Below are 24,327 nucleotides of genomic sequence, written 5' to 3'. Positions count from 1 at the left end.
GCACAGAACCTTGCGGTACCCCACTAGTCACTGCCTGCCATTCTGAAAAGTCCCCATTTACTCCTACTCTTTGCTTCCTGTCTGACAACCAGTTCTCAATCCATGTCAGCACACTACCCCCAATCCCATGTGCTTTAACTTTGCACATTAATCTCTTGTGTGGGACCTTGTCGAAAGCCTTCTGTAAGTCCAAATATACCACATCAACTGGTTCTCCCTTGTCCACTCTACTGGAAACATCCTGAAAAAATTCCAGAAGATTTGTCAAGCATGATTTCCCTTTCGCAACTCCATGCTGACTTGGACCTATCATATTACCTCTTTCCAAATGCACTGCTATGACATCCTTAATAATTGATTCCATCATTTTACCCACTACCGATGTCAGGCTGACCGGTCTGTAATTCCCTGTTTTCTCTCTCCCTCCTTTTTTAAAAAGTGGGGTTACATTGGCTACCCTCCACTCCATAGGAACTGAACCAGATTCAATGGAATGTTGGAAAATGACTGTCAATGCATCCACTATTTCCAAGGCCACCTCCTTAAGTACTGACCCTGTCTCTTTTTACATTAAACTGAATGCTGTCTCTGTTTTTTTACACTCGGCCCAGTCTCTGTTTATATTACGCCAGGCACTGTCTCTGTTTATATTATCCTCGACACTGTCTCTCTTTTTATTACACAGATCATCTTTCCTTTTCAAATATATATCATTTCCCGATTTGAAAGTTATAATTGAATCTGCTGCCATCACCCTTTCAGACAATACATTCCAGGTTATTACAACTCGCTGCATAAAAAATCTTCTTATCTCCCATCTTTTATTTATTTTATCAATCATCTTAATCTTTGTCCTCTGGTTAGCGATAGACCTGCCGATGGAAACCCTACCTTCCTATCAACACTATGAAACCCCTTCACAATTTTGAAAACCTCTGTTAATTCCGCCCTAAGCATTCCCTGCTATAATAAGAATAATCCCATCCTCTCTCGTGTCTAAATAATTGAACTCCCTCATGCCTTGCAGCAATCTCCTCTGCATCCTCGGAAACAGCCCGACATTCTTCCTAAAGTGTGCATTGAAATAATGCTATCTTTCTTTGCCCTTCAGATTATTTCGAAGGATACATGCTCCTTTCAAATTTGACTAACTGAGAAGTAATCTGAGCATTAATTATATTGTTAAAATGCTATTACTTGTGTTGACAATGCAGACGGTGACTGAAATGCTCAGCAACATCCGTCTCCACATGACTCATCTTTCAATATGATCACTGACGCCACCTGCTGATAAAGGATATCAGCTGTAGGCCCCAGAGCTTAATTTAAACATGATTCACAATTCCAACCACTATAACGTACTTGAACGTTTACGCAGATGATTTGTTTTTAGAGCGAACTACAAGAGGTGCAGATGATCAAAAAGTATCAAGGGCAGAATTTGCAAAATGATTTTGCAAATTCACCTTCAGCTCATAATACAGAGACGTCAGATAAGATAAACTTCCATAATGAATAAAAACCTGACAGGAAAAATGGTGCAAATGTGGCTAACAAAGGAAATTAAAGATTGTATTCAATTAATTGAACTTGCGTAGAATGTTGACAAAACCAGTAGTAAGCCCGAAAATTGGGAAGATATTAGAATTCTGCAAAAGATGCACATGCAACTGATAATATGGGAGAAAATATAAAATTAAATAAGCTATCAAAAACCTAAAAACAGATTGTTTGTACTTCTACACGTGTATAGAAAGATGACTTAAATTAGTGTACTTTACAAAACAAAGTTAGGTAGGACAGTAAACAGTGAGGAGCAAGTAAGGAGGCCGCAAAGGCATATTGACAAGGTAGGTGAGTGGGCAAGGACATGACAGATTGAGTATAATGTGGAGAAGTGTGAAGTTACGCATTTTGATAGGACAAATAGAAACGCAGAATATTTTTTGGATGCTGTGAAAGTGGGTAATGTTGCTACTCAGAAAGACCTGGATGGCCTTGTACACGAATCACAGAAAGCTAACATAGAGCCAAAGTGACCAATTGGGAAAGCAAATGGTAAGCAACATTTTATTGCAAAAGGATTGGAGTATTAGAGCAAAGAAGCCTTTATGCACTTCTATAGGGCCCTGCTGAGACTACACCTGGTGTATTGTGTGCAGTTTATTTCTCCTAAACTAAGGAAGGATATACTTGCCTTAGAGGGAGTGCATCAAAGGTGCATAAGCCTGATTTCTGGGATGGCGGAGCAGGGGTCGGGGGGGTGGGGCGGCGGCTGTCCTATGAGGAGAGATTGTGTATCTAAGGACCATATTTTCTAGAAAATCAGAACATAAGAACATAAGAATTGGGAGCAGGAGTAGGCCATACGGTTCCTCGAGCATGTCCCATCATTCAACGGGATCATAGCTGAACTTCTACCTCAACTGCACTTCCCTGCACTATCCACATATCTAAATGGAAACATATGCAGGGCTTCGGAGAAAGGGCGTGGGTTTGGCACAATTGTACAAAGTACTTCAAATGTGGTATCACCAAGTTTAGCATAACTTTTGCACTTTTCAATTCTAACCCTCTAGAAATAAACCCGCGTGCATGTTTCCTTCTTTTTATGGTATTATTAATTGCGTTGCTACTTTTAATGGTGTGTGTATTTGCACTCTCAGAGACTTTGTTTCCTCCATCTCACTAGGATTCTTATTTTATAAGTGATAAGTGACCTTATTTTTCTTACCAAAACATAATACCTCATAATTATCTGTGTTGAAATAAATTAGTCAATTCATGCATTCTTGCAATTCGTAGCAGTGTTCCACAGTATTTAAACCCCGACCCGCCCCCCACTCGTGCATTTGAAAATTTAGAAATTGTGTTTTCGACTCCAAAATCTAAATCATTAATATAAAATGTGAACAGTCGTAGACCCAGCACTGATCCATGTGGGATCCCTCTTTCTTTCTTTCTATCTATCTATCTATCTATCTATCTATCTATCTATCTATCTATCTATCTATCTATCTATCTATCTATCTATCTATCTATCTATCTATCTATCTATCTATCTATCTATCTATCTATCTCTCTATCTATCTATCTATCTATCTATCTATCTATATCTCTATATCTCTATATCTCTATCTCTCTATCTCTCTATCTATTACAGGGTTATGTGCGGTACTGATACTCCAGCTGACTGCCACTACTGACATTGTATCTGAGACATTGGATATATTTCCTTTCCTGGGATATGGGAACAGTTACACACATTTACATGTCGAAAAAAATTAAACTTAACTCCAGTACTGTTACTGGGCAGATGTGTATAAAAATGTGTATTTTGATAATGTAAAGGTTTTAAAGTTGGCTTCCAGGTATGCGGTCAGTAGTGAGAAAACAGACCTTTGATGGACTGCACAGAACCCCACATGCTTCATGTAAATGACACTGGTGTTCGATGCTCGCTGACGGCAGTCGGTTGGGTTACTGCCAAAAGTTGTGTGGTTCAGATTAGCGTGAACAAGAATGGGAGAAAGATCGTATTTAACTGTTTGAACATTAAATTATTCATTAGCACTTTTAAAACAAGAAACATTTTACATGGTATAACATCTCGAGAATGATTGTCCGTAAATTTCATGCTCACCATTTTATAAAATAGGATTGGAAAATAATGAATTGATCCACACGGTATCGACTGTAAACTATTTCCAAATAAAGACCATTCTAGACATCCAGTCCCGTTAATCAGTACAGCATGAAGTACTGGAGTGAGGTTTAATGGCCCCACCCTACACTGTAGAGAGATGAGTGAGATTCGCAAAGTAACTAAAACAGATTTAATTGCTTTGAATATTCTCACAGAGAAGTGCCAGCTGCACTTCTTTAATATTCTCACAGAATTCTGCGCCTGGTCTACACTAATGTCTCCATTATTCCCGATTAGTAGCCGCGCAGTGTGCGGTGTAATTTGAGCTGATTTGGATCACTGAATAACCCCTCTCATAGCCCGGCTACCATTGGGTTGTGAAATGCCCAGATTGTGATCTGTTTCTGCTGGAGATGAAGCATTTGTTCCTGTGATATTCTGTAACATACCGCTATGACCTGATACACCGTGTTCCTGTTACCCGTGTCTGTTACACATTCGGTCGCTGTTAAAGTTAGCTGCAAGGGTTTGGATGTCGAGATTTGCTGATCACATTATCGGTTCTGATTCACAAGTTTCTCTCATAAAACACTGGTCAGAAGCGGGCACACCTTTCTTATGTGTCTCCTTCAACAGCTGTGCTTAGTGATCAGGCAAGCGGATTAATTTTACAGCTAATTTTATAAAGGACTGTCTGGGGTTCGCAGACTAATGGGCAGTTAGTGAAATGCAATGAGAATAAATTGTATAATGTGAGAAGTATGATCTCATCTCCAGACCAAAAGTGTGTAGCTTTAGCCAAGTGCACCGTAAATAGAATCACATTACATAGAAACATAGACACATAGAAACATAGAAAATAGGTGCAGGAGTCGGCCATTCGGCCCTTCTAGCCTGCACCGCCATTCAATGAGTTCATGGCTGAACATTCAACTTCAGTACCCCATTCCTGCTTTCTCGCCATACCCCTTGATCCCCCTAGTAGTAAGGACCTTATCGATCTCCTTTTTGAATATATTTAGTGAATTGGCCTCAATAACTTTCTGTGGTAGAGAATTCCACAGGTTCACCACTCTCTGGGTGAAGAAGTTCCTCCGCATCTCGGTCCTAAATGGCTTACCCCTTATCCTTAGACTGTGACCTCTGGTTATGGACTTCCCCAACATTGGGAACATTCTTCCTGCATCTAACCTGTCTAACCCCGTCAGAATTTTAAATGTTTCTATGAGGTCCCCTCTCATTCTTCTGAACTCCAGTGAATACAAGCCCAGTTGATCCAGTCTTTCTTGATAGGTCAGTCCCGCCATCCCGGGAATCAGTTTGTTGAACCGTCGCTGCACTCCCTCAATAGCAAGAATGTCCTTTCTCAGGTTAGGAGACCAAAACTGTACACAATACTCCAGGTGTGGCCTCACCAATGCCCTGTACAACTGTAGCAACACCTCCCTGCCCCTGTACTCAAATCCCCTTGCTATGAAGGCCAACATGCCATTTGCTTTCTTAACCGCCTGCTGCACCTGCATGCCAACCTTCAATGACTGATGTACCATGACACCCAGGTCTCTTTGCACCTCCCCTTTTCCTAATCTGTCACCCTTCAGATAATAGTCTGTCTCTCTGTTTTTACCACCAAAGTGGATAACCTCACATTTATCAACATTATACTTCATCTGCCATGCATTTGCCCACTCACCTAACATATCCAAGTCGCTCTCCAGCCTCACAGCATCCTCCTCGCAGCTCACACTGCCATCCAACTCAGTGTCATCCGCAAATTTGGAGATACTACATTTAATCCCCTCATCTAAATCATTAATGTACAGTGTAAACAGCTCGGGCCCCAGCACAGAACCTTGCGTTCCCCCACTAGTCACTGCCTGCCATTCTGAAAAGTACCCATTTACTCCGACTCTTTGTTTCCTGTCTGACAACCAGTTCTCAATCCATGTCAGTACACTACCCCCAATCCCATGTGCTCTAACTTTGCGCATCAATCTCTTGTGTGGGACCTTGTCGAACGCCTTCTGAAAGTCCAAATATACCACATCAACTGGTTCTCCCTTATCCACTCTACTGGAAACATCCTCAAAAAATTCCAGAAGATTTGTCAAGCATGATTTCCCTTTCACAAATCCATGCTGACTTGGACCTATTATGTCACCTCTTTCCAAATGCACTGCTGTGACATCCTTAATAATTGATTCCATCATTTTACCCACTACCGATGTCAGACTGACCGGTCTATAATTCCCTTTTTTCTCTTTCCTTCCTTTTTTAAAAAGTGGGATTACATTGGCTACCCTCCACTCCATAGGAACTGATCCAGAGTCAATGGAATGTTGGAAAATGCCTGTCAACGCATCCACTATTTCCAAGGCCACCTCCTTAAGTACTCTGGGATGCAGTCCATCAGGCCCTGGGGATTTATCGGCCTTCCATCCCATCAATTTCCCCAACACAATTTGACGGCTAATAAGGATTTCCCTCAGATCCTCCTCCTTACTACACTCCCCGACCCCTTTTATAACCGGAAGGTTGTTCGTGTCCTCCTTCGTGAATACCGAACCAAAGTACTTGTTCAATTGGTCCGCCATTTCTTTGTTCCCCGTTATGACTTCCCCTGATTCTGACTGTAGGGGACCTACGTTTGTCTTTATGAACCTTTTTCTCTTTACATATCTGTAGAATCTTTTGCAATCCGTCTTAATGTTCCCTGCAAGCTTCTTCTCATACTCCATTTTCCCTGCCCTAATCAAACCCTTTGTCCTCCTCTGCTGAGTTCTAAATTTCTCCCAGTCCCCAGATTCGCTGCTATTTCTGGCCAATTTGTATGCCACTTCCTTGGCTTTAATACTATCCCTGATTTCCCTTGATAGCCACGGTTGAGCCACCTTCCCTTTTTTATTTTTATGCCAGACAGGAATGTACAATTGTTGTAGTTCATCCATGCGGTCTCGAAATGTCTGCCATTGCCCATCCACAGTCAACCCCTTAAGTATCATTCGCCAATCCATCCCAGCCAATTCACGCCTCATACCTTCAAAGTTAGCCTTCTTTAAGTTCTGGACCATGGTCTCTGAATTAACTGTTTTATTCTCCATCCCAATGCAGAATTCCACCATATTATGGTCACTCTTCCCCAAGGGGCCTCGCACAACGAGATTGCTAATTAACCCTCTCTCATTACATAACACCCAGTCTAAGATGGCCTCCCCCCTAGTTGGCTCTTCGACATATTGGTCTAAAAAACCATCCCTTATGCACTCCAGAAAATCCTTCTCCACCGTATTGCTTCCAGTTTGATTAGCCCAATCTATGTGCATATTAAAGTCACCCATTATAACTGCTGCACCTTTATTGCACGCACCCCTAATTTCATGTTTGATGCCTCCCCAACATCACTACTACTGTTTGGAGGTCTGTACACAACTCCCACTAACGTTTTTTGCCCTTTAGTGTTCTGCAGCTCTACACATATAGATTCCACATCATCCAAGCTAATGTCCTTCCTACCTATTGCCTTAATCTCCTCCTTAACCAGCAATGCTACCCCACCTCCTTTTTCTTTTATTCTATCCTTCCTGAATGTTGAATACCCCTGGATGTTGAGTTCCCAGCCCTGATCATCCTGGAGCCACGTCTCCGTAATCCCAATCACATCATATTTGTTAACATCTATTTGCACAGTTAATTCATCCACCTTATTGCGGATACTCCTTGCATTAGGACACGAAGCCTTTAGGCTTGTTTTTTTAACACCCTCTGTCCTTTTAGAATTTTGCTGTACAATGGCCCTTTTTGTTCTTTGCCTTGGGTTTCTCTGCCCTCCACTTTTCCTCATCTCCTTTCTGTCATATGTTTTTGCCTCCTTTTTGTTTCCCTCTATTTCCCTGCATTGGTTCCCATCCCCCTGCCATATTAGTTGAACTCCTCCCCAACAGCACTAGCAAACACTCCCCCGAGGACATTGGTTCCGATTCTGCCCAGGTGCAGACCGTCCGGTTTGTACTGGTCCCACCTCCCCCAGAACCGGTTCCAATGCCCCAGGAATTTGAATCCCTCCCTGCTGCACCATTGCTCAAGCCACGTATTCATCTGAGCTATCCTGCGATTCCTACTCTGACTAGCACGTGGCACTGGTAGCAATCCCGAGATTACTACTTTTGAGGTCCTACTTTTTAATTTAGCTCCTAGCTTCTTAAGTTCATTTCGTAGGAACTCATCCCTTTTTTTACCTATGTCTTTGGTACCAACGTGCACCACGACAACTGGCTGTTCTCCCTCCCTTTTTAGAATGTCCTGCACCCGCTCCGAGACATCCTTGACCCTTGCACCAGGGAGGCAACATACCATCCTGGAGTCTCGGTTGCGACCGCAGAAACGCCTATCTATTCCCCTTACAATTGAATCCCCTATCACTATCGCTCGCCCACTCTTTTTCCTGCCCTCCTGTGCAACAGAGCCAGCCACGGTGCCATGAACTTGGCTGCTGCTGCCCGCTCCTGATGAGTCATCCCCCTCAACAGCACTCAAAGCAGTGTATCTGTTTTGCAGTGGGATGACCACAGGGGACCCCTGCACTACCTTCCTTGCACTACTCTTCCTGCTGGTCTTCCATTCCCTCGCTGGCTGTGGACCCTTCTCCTGCGGTAAGACCAACTCGCTACACGTGATACTCACGTCATTCTCAGCATCGTGGATGCTCCAGAGTGAATCCACCTTCAGCTCCAACTCCGCAACGCGGACCGTCAGTAGCCGGAGGTGGACACACTTTCCGCACATGTAGTCGTCAGGGACACTGGTGTTGTCCCCGTGTTCCCACATGGTACAGGATGAGCATATCACGTGACCGAGCTGTCCTGCCATGACTTAACCCTTAGATACACTTAAATTGCCGACAACAATGTTAAAAGTTACTGACTAAAAAGAAAAAGAAAAACTACTCACCAATCAGCAGCCAATCACTTACCACGTTGGCTGTGACGTCACCTTTTGATTTCTTTCTACTTCTTTTTTGACTTCTCTCAGCTGGAGCTGCACAAGTACGCCTCTCTCGACTCCCGCCTCTCTCGACGCTCCCCGGACTGCTGAGCCTTTTATAGGCCGCTGCCTCTCTCGACTCCCGCGTCTCTCGACGCTCCCCGGACTGCTGAGCCTTTTATAGGCCGCTGCCTCTCTCGACTCCCGCGTCTCCCGACGCTCCCCGGACTGCTGAGCCTTTTATACCCATCTTTTATACCCATCTCCCGCACTCGGTTACATAGAGTGATAACAATTCAGATTATAGGGGATACTTTATTGGTACAGATGCATGGATATATAGCAGGAGATGGAGAAACACAAACTGGCCGTGTCTTTAGAACCTGATAATGTATTTCTATCTCAGAGATTCACGACCCTGTGAAGCAGTGAGGAAATAAATTGATTTTATTTACAGTCCAGATGTGAGTCCATTCTGTTGGTGATGTGGAAGGAGTGACGTGGACCCAGAATCCGCCTCTATCAGGGAATCAGCGGGCGGCGCCTGTAACCTCGCCCCCACCTCCCGGGTATTTAACTGCCGGTCACTGGGACCGCAATACAACAGTCTGGGAGTGCGTTTGCCCAGTGAGTTCTTGCCGAAACCATTCACCACACATTGCCAGGAGGATGAGGTCGGCTATTTCTCTCAGTCTGTTGCTGGCTTTCTTTTCCCGTGAGTAGTTTTTATTGTCCAAGTCTTTCATTGTTCCTGTCTCAGTGTTAGTCTCTCTGGAATGTTACAGAATTAGGAATCGTTTCACCAGGATTGATCCTCGGGGTTTTTGATTATTTCTACAGGTGTCCAGTCGGATATGGTGTTGACTCAGCCCGAGGCAGAGACCAGGATTCCCGGGGGCTCCCTGAGACTGACCTGTAAAACCAGCGGCTTAGATCTTGGTGGCAGCTACATGTACTGGGTCCGCCACATTCCCGGACAGGGGCTGGAGTGGCTGATTAGATATTACAGTTCATCGGACAAGCATTACACCCCGGGGACTGAGGGCCGATTTACTGTGTCCAAAGATACTTCAAGCAACATCTTCGCGTTCGACATGAAGAAACTGCGGAGCGAAGACACCGCCATCTATTACTGTGCAAGGCACCACAGCGAGAGGAACCAGGGCTGGACCCATACAAGAACAGATCGAGGGGGAATTCAATAACGTCCATCATAACCTGACGGTCAGTAATTGTGTCAAATGCAGTGATAACGGCATTGTTCAAAACCAGACCACAAACCGCTTCTTACAAAACTAAGACACTGATAATTCAATGGTGAAAATATAACACTGTAACCAATGTACAGAGGGAGGTTTCTGTTGTGCTCCTGTTTAATGTTAACAGTGTCAACAATTGCCCAGCTGGACATGATGCTCGATTCACTGTGCCTGATACCTGCAGGGAGCTGGTGAGAACTGTGTTCTCCTTCTATTTGTTCTACAAACTGTTGGCTAAATTCTAAACTTGATAAGAAGCGAATTTGTATTTGAAGTGCATGTGTATTTCGAATGAATGTTGAGAATCAGTACTGAGCAGAGACTGAATGCAATATTTGTACGGGTTCCTATCACTGTGGGACCACGGGAATAAGGACGCCATGGGCTACTGGGGACCAGGGACCATGGTGACGGTGATTGCAGGTAAGGAACATTCATACATTCTGCAACTGTTGTATTTGTGCCTTTATTTTACATTTCTCTTTATTTTAATACTTATTTTGTTCACTGAAACTTGGGTTCGGTGGGTTCTCTATTGAGATTTTTCAATGTTTTATGTAATTCTGCTACAAAGTGATTATAGAATTCAACTGTTTCTCCACATAAGTTGTTGTTGAAGTGATTTGGTGTTTATCTGCTAACGAGTTTCTGTGCTTGAGTTACGTTAAATCCTTTAAAGTTGTTAGACTGTTTGACACTTCTGCAATGTTTAATCTCGGTGACCTATGATTGCTGCAATTTTTCTGATCGAATACAAACATTGTGTTTAAATATTTTTGAAAGAACATTTTAAACACATAACATAAATCTTAGCGCTCAATATATATTCTTAAGGAATTTAAAGATTTTAGTGAAAATTACATTTGTCATCTACTGACCGAATGTTCCCGAATGCACAGATTCAATACGTGAAGTGTTGCTGTAATTAAGGACTGAAAAATTAACACATTTCCAGATGGACCTGATTTAAATTAATATTACTAACATTATAATGATGTAGTAATATCACCCATTATTATTAAAATATGCTATAATATTAACATTAATGTATTTTACATGATCCATCAAATCACAATTCTGCTGTCATTATTTTATATTTCAGTTGAATTCAATCATTAGTTATTTTAGTTTTAGGCGGCTTCGGTGATTCTGTAAAGAGACTTTTTGCAATGATACATTTAATTCTGCTGAAATGGTTTAGAGAATGAAGGATCTGTTCATGAAAGGTTCTGTCCGCCCCTCAGTGATGTGATTTCGTATTGATCTGCTGAGGAGAGTTTGTGCCGGTGTTATTCAGAATACCAAAAATTTGTGAAACTATTTGGCGTTTCTACAATGTTTAATATCGGTGACAGCGGGCAGCAGCAGGTTCCTGATCGAATACAAACAAGATATGTGTTTGAAACTGTTTGAAAGCAGATTGTAGGCAGAGAACAGGAAGGTTTTAGGAATCAGAAATCATTGAAATATATTTTAACATAACAATTATTGGTGATAATTATATATTCAACTATAAATTTATGTTTACGATGCTGATATTTACTGAGTGAAACGTAACTGTAATTACCAGCTATATAATTAGCAATTATTCAGGTTGTAGCTGAAATAAATTACGATTAACAAACCGATTATAATATTATAATGCGATAATATCTTCCAATGTTATTAAAATATGTTATAATATCAATATAATTTTCTTAATATTATTTGCCTTCCAAAATCCTGCTGTACACTGGGCTCCATTAAGAGGAGCAGAAACTTTTAGAGGCTGGATACAATTATTAATTATGCCTGCAATTAGTTCACTGACAACATATTGATTCCACCGTGTGTTCAGTTTGAGTCGGGAGTTCAGTTACTTTTTACCTCCTGTTTACAGAGATGATTGGCAGTGTCTTTAATTATAACTCAAAGCCGTGTTGTAAATTGCATTTTGTCAATTTAATATGAAATTCTTACTGTGCAACCGAAATTTGTTATTGAATCACTATTGTGTTTTGTTTGATACCGATAGAATTATCACTAAACTAATCTTAAACAGTTTGCAAGATCAGAGGCTGTGAGTCAGGCGTCACCGGCAGTCAAATAATTATTCATGTGATTATATTCAAATTCAAGACTGCATAGGCTGGAGATAGGCAAATAATCCATTGAAATTCAAGCAGATTAATTTACTTAAAAAATGTTCATCTTGTTTAGAATTTAACACAACTTCCTTTTCCCCAAAGCGGTGCTATATAAGGGATAGAACGGTAGACAAAGCACAGGTCATATCTGAGAATTATGTTAATTATTATTAATATTAAATTGATGAACAAAGTCTCTCCTCCATTTGCTCATTCAGGTTCAGTGTCGCAGATGGCCTGAATGATTTGTTATCCTACAGTTTTACACTAACCATTCTGGAAATTAGTTTCAAGAAATAGCAGAATGTATTTAATAATTAATTTGGGGGCATTGTGTGAATAATGGGAGTGAACTGTAAATGATTGTCTGTGTTATTAAATAGCAGAAGTTCTGCTACTGACTGCAAACTGGTTTTAATTAAGAAAACCATTTTTGGGAAGTTAAGATTGTGGAGAATATTTCAGCTCGAGAGTCCAGTTTAGTAAACACGTGGTTTACAGCACATCGGACTTGTGACCCGGGCCGGACAGTGAACTATTTAAAATAGTCCACTCCTCAATCCATCATGTGCAATGTACTCTGAAAATAGACGCAGTTTTTGTTATGTCAGAATATGTAGAATTTAAAAATGTATCGGTAGAGAACGGGACAGAAGTAGAACTGCGTAATTATCGTCAATTAGTCAAATGTGATTTGAGTTAAGTAAAAATAATTTATTTTTCTGATTGTATTTATGTATTAATATGCTGCTTAATATTTTACTGTTGATGAATTGTTATGGTAAGTTAAGTAAACCTTAATATATCACAAGTTGCCAGGCAGAAAAGTTTTTTAAATTATTATTCATTAATTGTATCAGTAAGACTGAAATTCAAGCACATTAAGTTAATTTCAAAAGTTCCAGGTACGTGTGCTTCTGAGGAGGAAGTGCCAGACAGGTACTCAGAGTATTTCCAATAATCAGCTAACACGAACACAAACTTAAAATGTAATATTCGTTCTAATTCATTAAACATAAATGATCTCTTGCAATTGCATTGCATACTGGTCAACATTACAGTTATTACACTAACACAAGGGTTGGAGAGAATGTTTAATTAATTCCTAAATTAATTTAGAAGATAATGCATGTATAACTCGGCTGTGCTGAGTTCGATAAGCTATCGCTTAATATTTCAGTTGATTTTGCCTCGATGATTTTACAGGTTATATTTACTATTGCAAATATGTCAAATCAGTGGGTGATCAGGTTTCAATGTATATGTCTCCTGGATTGTGACATTCTTACCCTGTTAGCTAGTCCCGTTTAACGCGCAGCACTTTCCATGGAATGAGAATTATTTCCAGATACTTATTTTCAGGGAAATTAATTTTTACACGGTTTACAAGATAGTCGACCGAGAGGGAGGAATGGCTGGATGTTGAATAGTTTCTCAAATAAAGATCAGTTTAATTTCAAAAAATCTGCAGAGTTGAGGTGGTTGGAAATTGACAAGAAATAAATTAGAAATCAAACAGCTTCATTGAAATTAACAGTTAGAACTGGTCTCTCTCACTGGAGCACCGTTGTTGCACCGTTTGTGTCAGTTCTGTTCCTGTGCGCCTGCTCACTGTGTGAGAATCATCAGTCCTCCTGACGGGTTGCAAAACTTCTGGATTGTGATCGTGTATTGCGGGGAGTGTCATTTAACTCAGTTATTTAAGAAACTGGTATATGTGAGAAACGTAAAAGATTGACTTTAAGGTTGAGGAGTCGCCGCTGAAATGAGATCAGTAACCCAGCTTTTGACAGTCAGAACGAGCAGTTCCGAAACACCACGGGGGGAAAGTAGAAGAAGCTTTAATCAGTTTCTAACCCGGTTGTACCTACGCTGGAAGTGTTTGATGGGACAGTGCAGAAGGAGCTTTACTCTGTATCTAGCCCATGCTGTACCTGTTCTGGGCGTGTTTGATGGGACAATGTAGAGGGAGCTCAACTCTGTATCTTGACCGATGCTGTATCTGCCCTGTGTGGATTGATGGCACAGTGCAGAAATAATTTTACTCGGAATCTAAACCTTGCTATGTTTGACCCGTATTACAGGGTAGTGCAGTTTAATATGCATTCATCCTTTGCTTTACATGACCTTACAACGCCAGACAGACCAGTGAAGACGGAGATTTACTCTATCGAATCTGTCCTGTATCTGATTCGAGTGATTTTCGAAAACAAATTGAAGAAACCTCAATCTGCATCTAACTAATACGATATTGAATTAGTAATGGTTATACAGTTGAGCATCAGTTAATTATTGAATGAGATTGGTCTGATCCTAAGTTTACTTTCAGAACAAACAGTTTCAGGAAAGCAGTGCCTCGTCTGATCAGATGGATGCTCCAATTTATTTTGGCAATTTTGTACCTGCACTGGGACTGTTTGATGGGACACTGTAGAGGGAGATTTAGTCTGTATCTACCCATGCTGTACCTGCCCTGGGAATGTTTAATGGGACATTCTAGAGGGAGCTTTACACTGTACCTGTATTGGGAGTGTTTGATGGGACATTGTAGAGGAAGCTTTATTTTTTATCCAAGCCTTACTGGACCTGTCCTGAATGTGTTTAATTGGCAGTGTGGAGGGAAATCTACTGTTTATCTAACTCGTGCCGTACCTACACTGGGAGTGTTTGATATGACAGTGATGAAGGAGCTTTACTCTGCAACTAACCCATACTTTACCTTATCTGGCATTGCTTGATGGGACATTGCAGAGATAGCTTTAATCAACATTTAACCTTTTATTTACAAGGACGTGGAGCTTAATTGGGTCCTTCAATATAGATTGATCTTCTATTTAATCAGAGCTATAGGTGAGCTGGTGTGCTTTAAAGGGGCAGTGTATGGGAAGCTTTTCTTTGTACGTGTGATAATTGTACTGAGTATAATCGGTCAATTTGATAATGCATTTTATGGGGAGACATTTCGTAGCACATCTCTGCAGTACTTGAGCTGGGAATGTTTGACGGGATAGTACAGATAACATATTACTCTGTGTGTAACCCTTGCTATACCTGGCCTGACCCACACGACAGCATAGCGGGAGCTTTGCTCTTGTATCGTGCTGTATCTGACCTGAGAGTGCTTGGTCAGGCAATGTTCAAGGCACCGTTATCTGCCACTAACAAATAGCAGATAAACTACTCGTGCCAGATATAAACAATAAATCGTCCGATTGCCCAGATTAAACAACGCACATTCATTGATGTTTATATTCTTTCTGAAAAAATGCCAAATTTTTAATGAGTTATTCCTGTTTGAACATTCTGAGCATCAGATTTCTATTGAACACGATTGGCCTGATCCTCAGCTCACTTTCAGAACAAACCGTTTCAGGAAGTGAATAACGCTCCAGATAGCAGCGGCTGTTCTGATCTGTTGGGAGGCTGTAAGTTATTTTCACAATTTAAATGGAGGATATCGAGACTCCCGCTTCAAATAACAGTCATGAGGACCTCGTGTTTAGAAACATTATGTTGTTCAATTCATCTTGAGCAGGTTAAAGGTAGGGACAAACTATGAGAGATGCAGCTATTGGCCTGGGTCACAACACAAGGTGCACAGTCACTGAGCTGCAATTCTGTGAAACATTTAAAGATATAGAGTCAACCTGCAATAAGTCATCATTCGCAATGAACTTTAAGCCTTTATAACAGCATGCGATTGACTAATTTGCGTCAGATTTATAAGATCCCTTTATTTTAAATATCCTCTTTCATTATAACGAACAATAAAAATTGATCTGGTAGAGGTGTCCAAAATATGAAGCGTTTCCTTCCATTAAATCTAGAAGCACTATTCACACTGACTCGTGTAGAATGATAGCATCTCACAGCACTGAAAAGGCCATTCAAGCATCGTGCCTGTGCCGGCTCTGAAAGAGCTGTCCAATTTAATCCAACTCCCCAGGGTTTTCCTTGTAAACGTGCACATGTGTCCTCCGGACATACAGGAGGATCTGCTTGGAGCATTCCTGAAATTACCAACCCTCTGTGTGAAACAATTGCCCCAATTTTCCCTTTTGATCTTTTGCCAATTATTTTAAATCTGTGACCTTTGGTTACCCACCTACTTTCCAGCGGAAGCAGTTTCTCCCTACTTGCTCTATCAAAAACTATCATAATGTTGAATATCTCTCTTACGTTTCTTCTTAACCTCTGTTCTAAGGAGAACATCCCTGCTTTTCCAATCTCTCCACATAACTGAAGTCCGCATCCCTGGCATAATCCTGGTAAAAGCCGCCCCTCTACACTCCCCAAGGGCTTGACATCCTTCCTACATTGTTGTTCCAGAATTGTGCACAATACTCCAGCTGAGGCCTAACACGTGATCTGTATGTTTAGCATAACCGCCTTGTTTTTGTAGTCAATTCCCCATTTAGAAAGTCAAGTATCCCATAATCTTTCATAACTGTCTTACCAGTTTGCCCTGCCCCGTTCAAAGATTTGTAAATATGTACATCTACGACTCTCTGTTCGTGCATCCCCTCAAAACAATACTATTTAGATTACACTGCCTCTCCATCTTCCACCCAATGTGCATCGCTTCTCAATGATTCGCATTAAATTGCAATTGCCATGTCCCGGCCCATTTCACTGGTCCATCTGTCTCCTCATGGAGTCTGCTGCTTTCATGCTCACTATAGGCTACGTTGCCAGGTTTTGCCTCATCTTCGAACTTCGAAATTGTATTCCCGATATCCAAGTCCAGGTCGTTGTTATATAACAAGAACAGCAATGGGAACTGAAATGGGCCATTTAAGGAGAAACTTCCAATTAACCGGATTTTGGAATGGTATTTTATTCGGATTATTAATTGAAAGGGATGGAGGAGGAAACTCAAGAGGCATGCATTCACTAGGATGGGATAGAGTCCAGATCACATTGCACTGAGTGACATCGCTCTTCCTCAAATGCTGAGGAAATAAGGGAGAAATTCGACTCAATCGCGATTCATCTCCAGCTTGAATCTTAGAAACTAGACTATGGAAATGCTATCTGTTGAATTATGTGGTAGGCAAATTTAGAGGGTTTTTTGCTAACGTCCGAAGCAGGAATTCCGCTGTTACTTTGAAGTGCAGTCACTATTGTTTTGTTGGGATACACTGCAGGCAATGTGCACAGAGCGAACTTCCCCAAACTGCAATTAAATAAAGGACCAGAAATGGTGCTGATTGAGAAATAAATGCAGGCCGAAATAGCAGGAACATGCCTCTGTTCTTCTATTGTATGAACCAATGAAGGATTCTTTATTGGCGAGTTGTGTAAAGTTTCTTGTTGTGTAATGTGATAGAGCTCGGGGATAGAAAGGTGTGTTCCTGACCAGGGCATCGACAGGTGCTTATAAAGGAACTGACAGAAGCTCAAATGCCCGTGTAGTCTTTGATGGGAAAATGGTGGAATTAGTTTATTCTGCAGTCAAATTTCGAGTTGTTTCTTTCTTTTATAAGCATGGATTACAGAGTCTAACTTGTTCAATGGGCCATTCTTTCTCAGTAACACCGTTTCCCCCCAATCTCTACGCCCTGCTCTCCTCCTGTGAACAACCCAGCACCGATGGCTCCATCACATACGGCTGTTTGGCGATGGACTACTCCCCCGACATCACCAGCCTTTCCTGGAAGAAAGATAAAGATCCCATCACCACTGCATTGAAGACCTACCCGTCAGTGTTCAACAAGAAAGGAATCTACACCCAGAGCAGCCAGTTAACCATCACCAAGTCAGATGTGGGGAGCAGCACAATCTTCTGTGAGGTTCGACGTGGTGTGTCGGTCTGGGCCATCACAATGCCAGGTTAGTGATGTGGGTTACAGGGCAAACAATGATAAGATGACAAATTATGCTCAACTTGTATAGCAATTTGGTAAGACAACACCTAGAGTACTGTGTACAGTTCTGCTCTCCCTATCATACTTAGAATACTGTGTTCAGTTCTCGTCTCCAAATCACACTTAGAGTATTGTGTACAGTTATGATTTCCACATAATACTTAGAATACTGAGCACAGTTCTAGTCTCCTTATCACATTTAGAATATTGGTCACAATTCTGGTTTCCATCTCATACTTAGATTAGTGTCTAAAGTTCTGGTCTCCATATCATACTAAGAATATTATGCACAGTTCCGGTCTCCATATCACAGTTAGAATATTCTTTAAAGTTCTGGTTTCGATCTCATACTTAGAATACGGCATAAAGTTGTGGTCTCCATATCATGCTTAGAATACTGTGCATGGTTCTGGACCTCATATCGCACTTAGAATATTATGCACAGTTCTGGTCTGCATATTACACTGAGAATACTGTGCACAGTTCTGCTCTCTGTAAATGCCTGGTTAGTGTTAGTCTGATAGCAAAGAACCTGTTAAAATATAAGGACACTTTGCATTTCTTAATCATTTATTTTACAAGCAATGTCAGTAATATGTTTTTTTTTGAAGATCCTGAACCGGACATCGGTCCTCCAACTGTTCTCCTCACGCTGAGTTCCACTGAACAAATCACCACCAGCAGATATGCAAGCGCCGTGTGTTCAATCATCGATTTCCGGCCAAAGTCACTGACCGTGAATTGGCTGAAGAGTGGACAACTCCTGGATTCGGGCTTCGTCACCTCTCCCGTCTTTGAGGTGAACGGGAACTTCTCGACGGCCAGTCGGCTGACAGTCCCCGCCGAGGAATGGTTCACCGGCTCGGTCTACACCTGCCAAGTCACTCATGAAGGGGTCACGCAAAGCCGTAACTTCAGCAGATCTCAGGGTAAGAGGCACAATCCCGGGAGGTTCCAGACCATTCTGAGCGCTGACCTAGTCTGGTGTTTCATTGGAATTAGTAAAAAGCAGAGGACTGTTCCAAATTTCCAATCATGCAGTCTGTGTATTCTTGCGATACAAACTTGCCTTTATACAGCGCCTTCAGCGACCACAGACTGAACCAAAGCGCTTGCCAGCCAATGAATTAAGTTGTGAAATGTTGTCATAGTTGTAATGTACAAAGTTCGGCAGTCATTTAGTGCACAGCAAGCTCCCAAAAACAACAGTGTGATAATGACCATTTTTTTTTGTTGAGTGATATTTCTTGAGGGATAAATATTCCCAGGCTACCAGGGAGAACTCCTCTGCTTTTCATTGAAATAATGCCAAGGTATCTTTTACCTCCACCTGAGAGGCCAGATGGATCCACGGTTTAACACCTGATCCAACTGACGGCACCTCCGACATTGCGCCATGCTCCCAGTACTGCACTGGGAGACTCAGCTTACATTTTGTGATCAAGTATCTGGAGTGTGAATTCAATCCACTATCTTCTGGTTCAGGATTCCTCATTGCTCAGGCTTTATTAACCTCGCCAAAGAAGTTTTCCCCTTGCTCTGATGTCAGGCAGTGAGTGAAGTGTCCTTAGTCACAGGTTTATCCTGAGTTGGCTGATCATATACGGAGTGGCAGTAGGAGTCTGGACCCCTTTCCTGCCAACTGTCCAGGAACCCTGCTAGAATGAGCATCTACCCTATTCAGAGCACTGAGCCCAGTTCTGCGCTCCGCACCTCAGGAAGGATATACGTGGATGCGCTAAACTGCACGTTTACCCGAATTAAACCGGGCCTATAATGTAAAATGATCTGGAGACGAGTATAGAACGTTAAGAGATGATCCAATTGAGGTGTTTAAGTTGATCAATGGAATTGATCGAGTAGATATAGAAACATTTATTTAGTTTGATGGGAGAGTCCAGAACAAGTAGCAGAACCTTAACATTAGAGTTAGGCCTTGCAGAGGTGATGTCACAAAGACTTTTCTCACAGGAAGAATAGTGCAAGTCGGGATTTCCCTCCGCAAAAGCTGCTGATGCTTGCTTTCAATTGAAAAGTTGAAAATTGAGATTGATAGATTTTTGTCAGGCAAGGTTATCAAGGCGGGAAGATGGTGTTGAGTGTTGATCAGCCATGATCTAACTGGATGGCGGGATAGGATGGATAGGCTGAATGGCCACCTACTGTTCCTATGCTGCTATTAATGCCCTGAGATCATATTTCACTCTGACTTTCTCTCACCAGACATGATAAATATTCAGTACTTACAGAAATTTAAAAAACTACTTCACACCATTACAAATGATGCCCCACCATAAAGATTCCTTGGAACTCCATTCTCCCGACCTTGCACTTCTCCTCAGACGTGGGCTGTGACTGGTTACTGCACATTTTCACCGCAACAAAAAACGCAGCAAGATACCAGAAACTTAACATTGTTTCCTGTTGTCCCATAAATCTTGAAATTAATTTGACACTGGTTTTGAACCAGTATAATGCTGGTGTCGACCTCTTGAACCTCGGGCTATTCGGGCTTCAGCTATTATAACCAGCAGAGATGAATTTGGGTGCAAGTATCTATAGACGGGTGTAAAGGAGCAAGGGATTTCAGGAAGAGCGCTATTCAATGCCTAACATAATTGCGCCCCAAAGAATTCCCATTTTACTCCGGGTATTTGCTTCACAGCCCGTTACAGGTGTCTCTGGCTGCAAATGCACAGGAAATGTTACAGATCTCCTGGAATCGTTGCCAATTAATTGTCCTTCCAATAACGGTGTTAAAGCAACAGCGGGAGGTTGATACCTCAAATGTGATATATTCCCCTTGAAAGAGTTAAGGCTAAATATTGGTGTCCTGATTCTGAAGCTGCAGCTTTTCCTGACTTTCATTCCTGTTTCGCAGTGGATGTCCCATGCAGTGATTCAAAAATCACTCATCGCCCACCGTCACTGGAACAGGTCTTACTGGAGGCGACGGTGACCTTAACCTGCGTCGTGTCTGACGCTCCTTATGGGCTCACCGTGTCCTGGACCCGAGAAAAGGAGGCTTTGAAATCAGAGATTGCCGTCCAACCGGGAGAGGATCCCAACAGCGTGATCAGCAACTTAAACATCTCGATACAAGACTGGCTGAGTGGGGATAAGTTCTACTGCGTGGTGAGCCATCAGGATATGCCGACTCCGATCAGAGATTCCATCCACAAGGAAAAGGGTGAGCGGGGCGATTGTTGCAATAAGTGAGATACTGTGACTAAGGCATGTGCAAGAGCCAATCATTATATAAAATGTTTAATGGGCTACTTTGATCATTCAGTTTGGTAATTCCACGAACTCTGCACTCTGTGACCTGACATTATGTATTTTAGGGGAAAGTGGATAAGTCCATGAGTGAGAAAGGAATAGAAGGGTATGTTATTAGGATTAAATTAAGTGAGCTAGGAGGTGGCTTGTGTGGAACATACACACCGGCATAGACCAGTTGGCCAAATCTCCTCATTCTGTGCAGTAAATTCTATGTAATTTTCCAGACCAATCCTTCAAGATTTCAGAGAGAAAAATTGTGTTCCCTCTGCTGCGGGATGAAAAACCAGAAAGGCCCCAGAGGGGAAAAGGAAAAGCGTTAAAATTCAACGCAGTGTCCATTTCTCTCACATCTAACCACCTGAAATTGGCTAAATTTAAATAAGGAAGGCGAGTTGTGGGCGGTGGTCTCACAGGCCACCCGGGAGAACGGGAGGATTGGAAGCCGAGTGAGGAGGTCTCGGATCGCGGGGGGTGGGTTAGGCAGGGACCCTGGATCCAGCGGTAGGTGTAAGGGCAATTACCACCTGGGTGCAGCAGTCCCCGCCTCGCCGTAACTGCAGGGATTTACACAGTGTGTCAAACTGGACCAGCGACTGTTAAACACCAAATGGTGGTTAAAATTGAAGATTCCATTCTCATTTAAATATTTTACTCAACTATAATATTACAACCGGGAGTGGGCGCGTTGAGGTCGGGATATCGATTTTTACCAATTTAGCCACCTCCACGACCACAATCCGCCCGCTCCATTAGGTTAAAGTTCACCCCCATTGTCTCTGGAGCTGTCCAGTTCATTGACCTTTATTCTAACTGTTCTGCAGCGAAAGATCGGCGGGAACCGGCCGTGACTGTCCTCCTGCCCTCGGTAGAAGAAGTCTCCGCTCCGAGGTTGGTCAGCCTCACCTGCTTAGTGAGAGGTTTCTCCCCCCGAGAGATCTTCGTCAAATGGACCGTCAATGACAAGCCGGTGGATTCCGGCAACTACAAGAACACCGAGGTGATGGCGGAGAACGGCAGCAGCTCCTTCTTCATGTACAGCCTGCTATCCATTGCAGCCGAGGAGTGGGCCAGCGGCGCTTCTTACTCCTGTGTGGTGGGACATGAAGCGATCCCCTTGAAGATCACCAACAGAATCGTCAATAAATCCAGCGGTAAACCCGGTTTTGTGAATATTTCCCTTGTTCTGATGGACACCGTCAATTCTTGTCAATGACAATCTCTCGACTGCCTTTCAGTTCTTAAATAGAAACCAATAAAAAGTGTTCTCCTTCCAACAGTGAGCTAAACACACTGCCGCAAAATTAATTGTGTTTCCTATTTTGGCCAATGTGAGGGCGAAGTAGGGGGTTTGCTGTTCTCTGGTCCAAGGCTTGTACAGCCAGAGCTCCCAGTGCAGAAACACCATGGGCTAGAGACAGCGTGAAGCTCTATCTTTACAGGATTCATGAAAGTAACTTCACAAACTTCCTACCTTTCCTATTTCCGATAAATAAAGGCAGCACATTTATATCTCGGTGTCCCTATTTCTCGGGTTGTCTACCGCAAATTCAGAATTGAAGTCAGTTTCATATTGCAGCCACGGGGAACTGAAGTGAGTGCCACACACGAACACGAACTGTACCTCCACTCCCCACCAGAGAGAGGGGAAAGGGTAATTGTTAACCAACTTTAGAACCACTTCCCTAACTAGAGAGAGGGGGGGGGGGACGGTAATAGTTGGGCCACTTTAATACCATTCCCCCAACAGCGAGTGAGAGGGACAGCAATTGTTAACCCACTGTACACTCCCTCCTCCACCAGAGATAGGGAAATGGGCAATAGTTAACCCACTGTATCAGGCACTCCCCCAGCAGAGATTGTGATGGGTAATTGGTAATCTACTGTCGCTCCCCACTCCCCCAGCTGAGAGAGAGTAAAGGGTAATTATTAGCTTACTGGACCTATCACATCCACCAGCGAGAGGGGAAAGGGCAATGTGTAATTCATGTAATCACCACTGCGCCCCCTGCAGGGACATGGGAAGTGAACCACCCTATTTTATATGGACTAAGTTGGCATCAGTACAATGTGAGATTCTAAACCATGGTCTAAATATTTTAAATTTGCCACATGAGTATTATATTCTGAAATAACTATTTATTCCACGTAATATTTTTAAATAGGGTTGGGGGTGCAGCAGTCCCTGTTAATTGTAAACAAACATGTTGAATTCTAATGGGCCATATCTAAACTGGTGATTGAATCCACTGCGGGTTTCTCACAGTTGTGTCCCTGATGTTTCTGAGGCCCATCGGTTGAATCGTTGCATTCTTTCAGCTGACGTCACATTATTCCTCAAACAGAACACATTTACACAGAGCCAGGGAGAATAAATGTGAAAGTGAGTTTGTGTGTGTTCACATGGAAGTATGTTGATGACTTTGTGTAAGTGTGTGTGTTTTTGTGTAAGTGCACAATTACACATAAACACACATAGACTTACATATAAAGACATACATTAACACTCTGACACATAATATTATACATAACTAGAATATAATGAAAACCATCTTTGTAAAACCCAGTTATTGATACTCTCTGAAACTTCGAACAGTAGCAATAATAGATATCAATCCAAACACACACTACACAAAACACAGTTACACACACTTACACACATAAAAACACACGTCAATCCACACACACACTTACACAAAGCACACTTACACAAAACACACTTACACACGCATAAACACACACACCAATCCAAACACACACTTACAAAATGCACACTTGCACACACTTACACACACATACATACACACATCAATCCATACACGCACTTACATAAAACATACTTTCACACACATAAACACACACATCAATCCACACACACACTTACACCAAACACACTTACACACACATAAACACACAGACACCAATCCAAACACACACTTACAAAAACCACACATGCATATACTTACACACACATAAATACACACATCAATCCATACACACACTTACATAAAACATACTTTCACACACATAAACACACACATCAATCCACACACACACTTACACCAAACACACTTACACACACATAAACACACACACACCAATCCAAACACACACTTACAAAAACCAAACTTGCATATACTTACACACACATAAATACACACATCAATCCA

The 24,327-nt window shown here is 42.1% G+C and overlaps 1 gene segment (V, D, J or C); it reads left to right on the top strand.

Annotated features, from left to right (window-relative positions):
• Nucleotides 1–9,295: 9,295 nt before the first annotated feature.
• On the top strand, nucleotides 9,296–22,373 carry LOC139235334 (Ig heavy chain C region-like). The segment is given in 7 exon segments: nucleotides 9,296–9,341; nucleotides 9,467–9,793; nucleotides 10,264–10,308; nucleotides 17,544–17,843; nucleotides 18,490–18,807; nucleotides 20,760–21,068; nucleotides 21,982–22,373. Coding segments are annotated over 7 exon segments (1,737 nt in total).
• The last annotated feature ends 1,954 nt before the right edge of the window (nucleotides 22,374–24,327 follow it).

This window comes from Pristiophorus japonicus, chromosome 23 (assembly GCF_044704955.1).
Source record: "Pristiophorus japonicus isolate sPriJap1 chromosome 23, sPriJap1.hap1, whole genome shotgun sequence".
Lineage (NCBI taxonomy): Eukaryota > Metazoa > Chordata > Chondrichthyes > Pristiophoridae > Pristiophorus > Pristiophorus japonicus.
The sequence above is the reverse complement of the archived record's forward strand: the minus strand, read 5'-3'. Positions and strand labels throughout refer to the sequence as shown.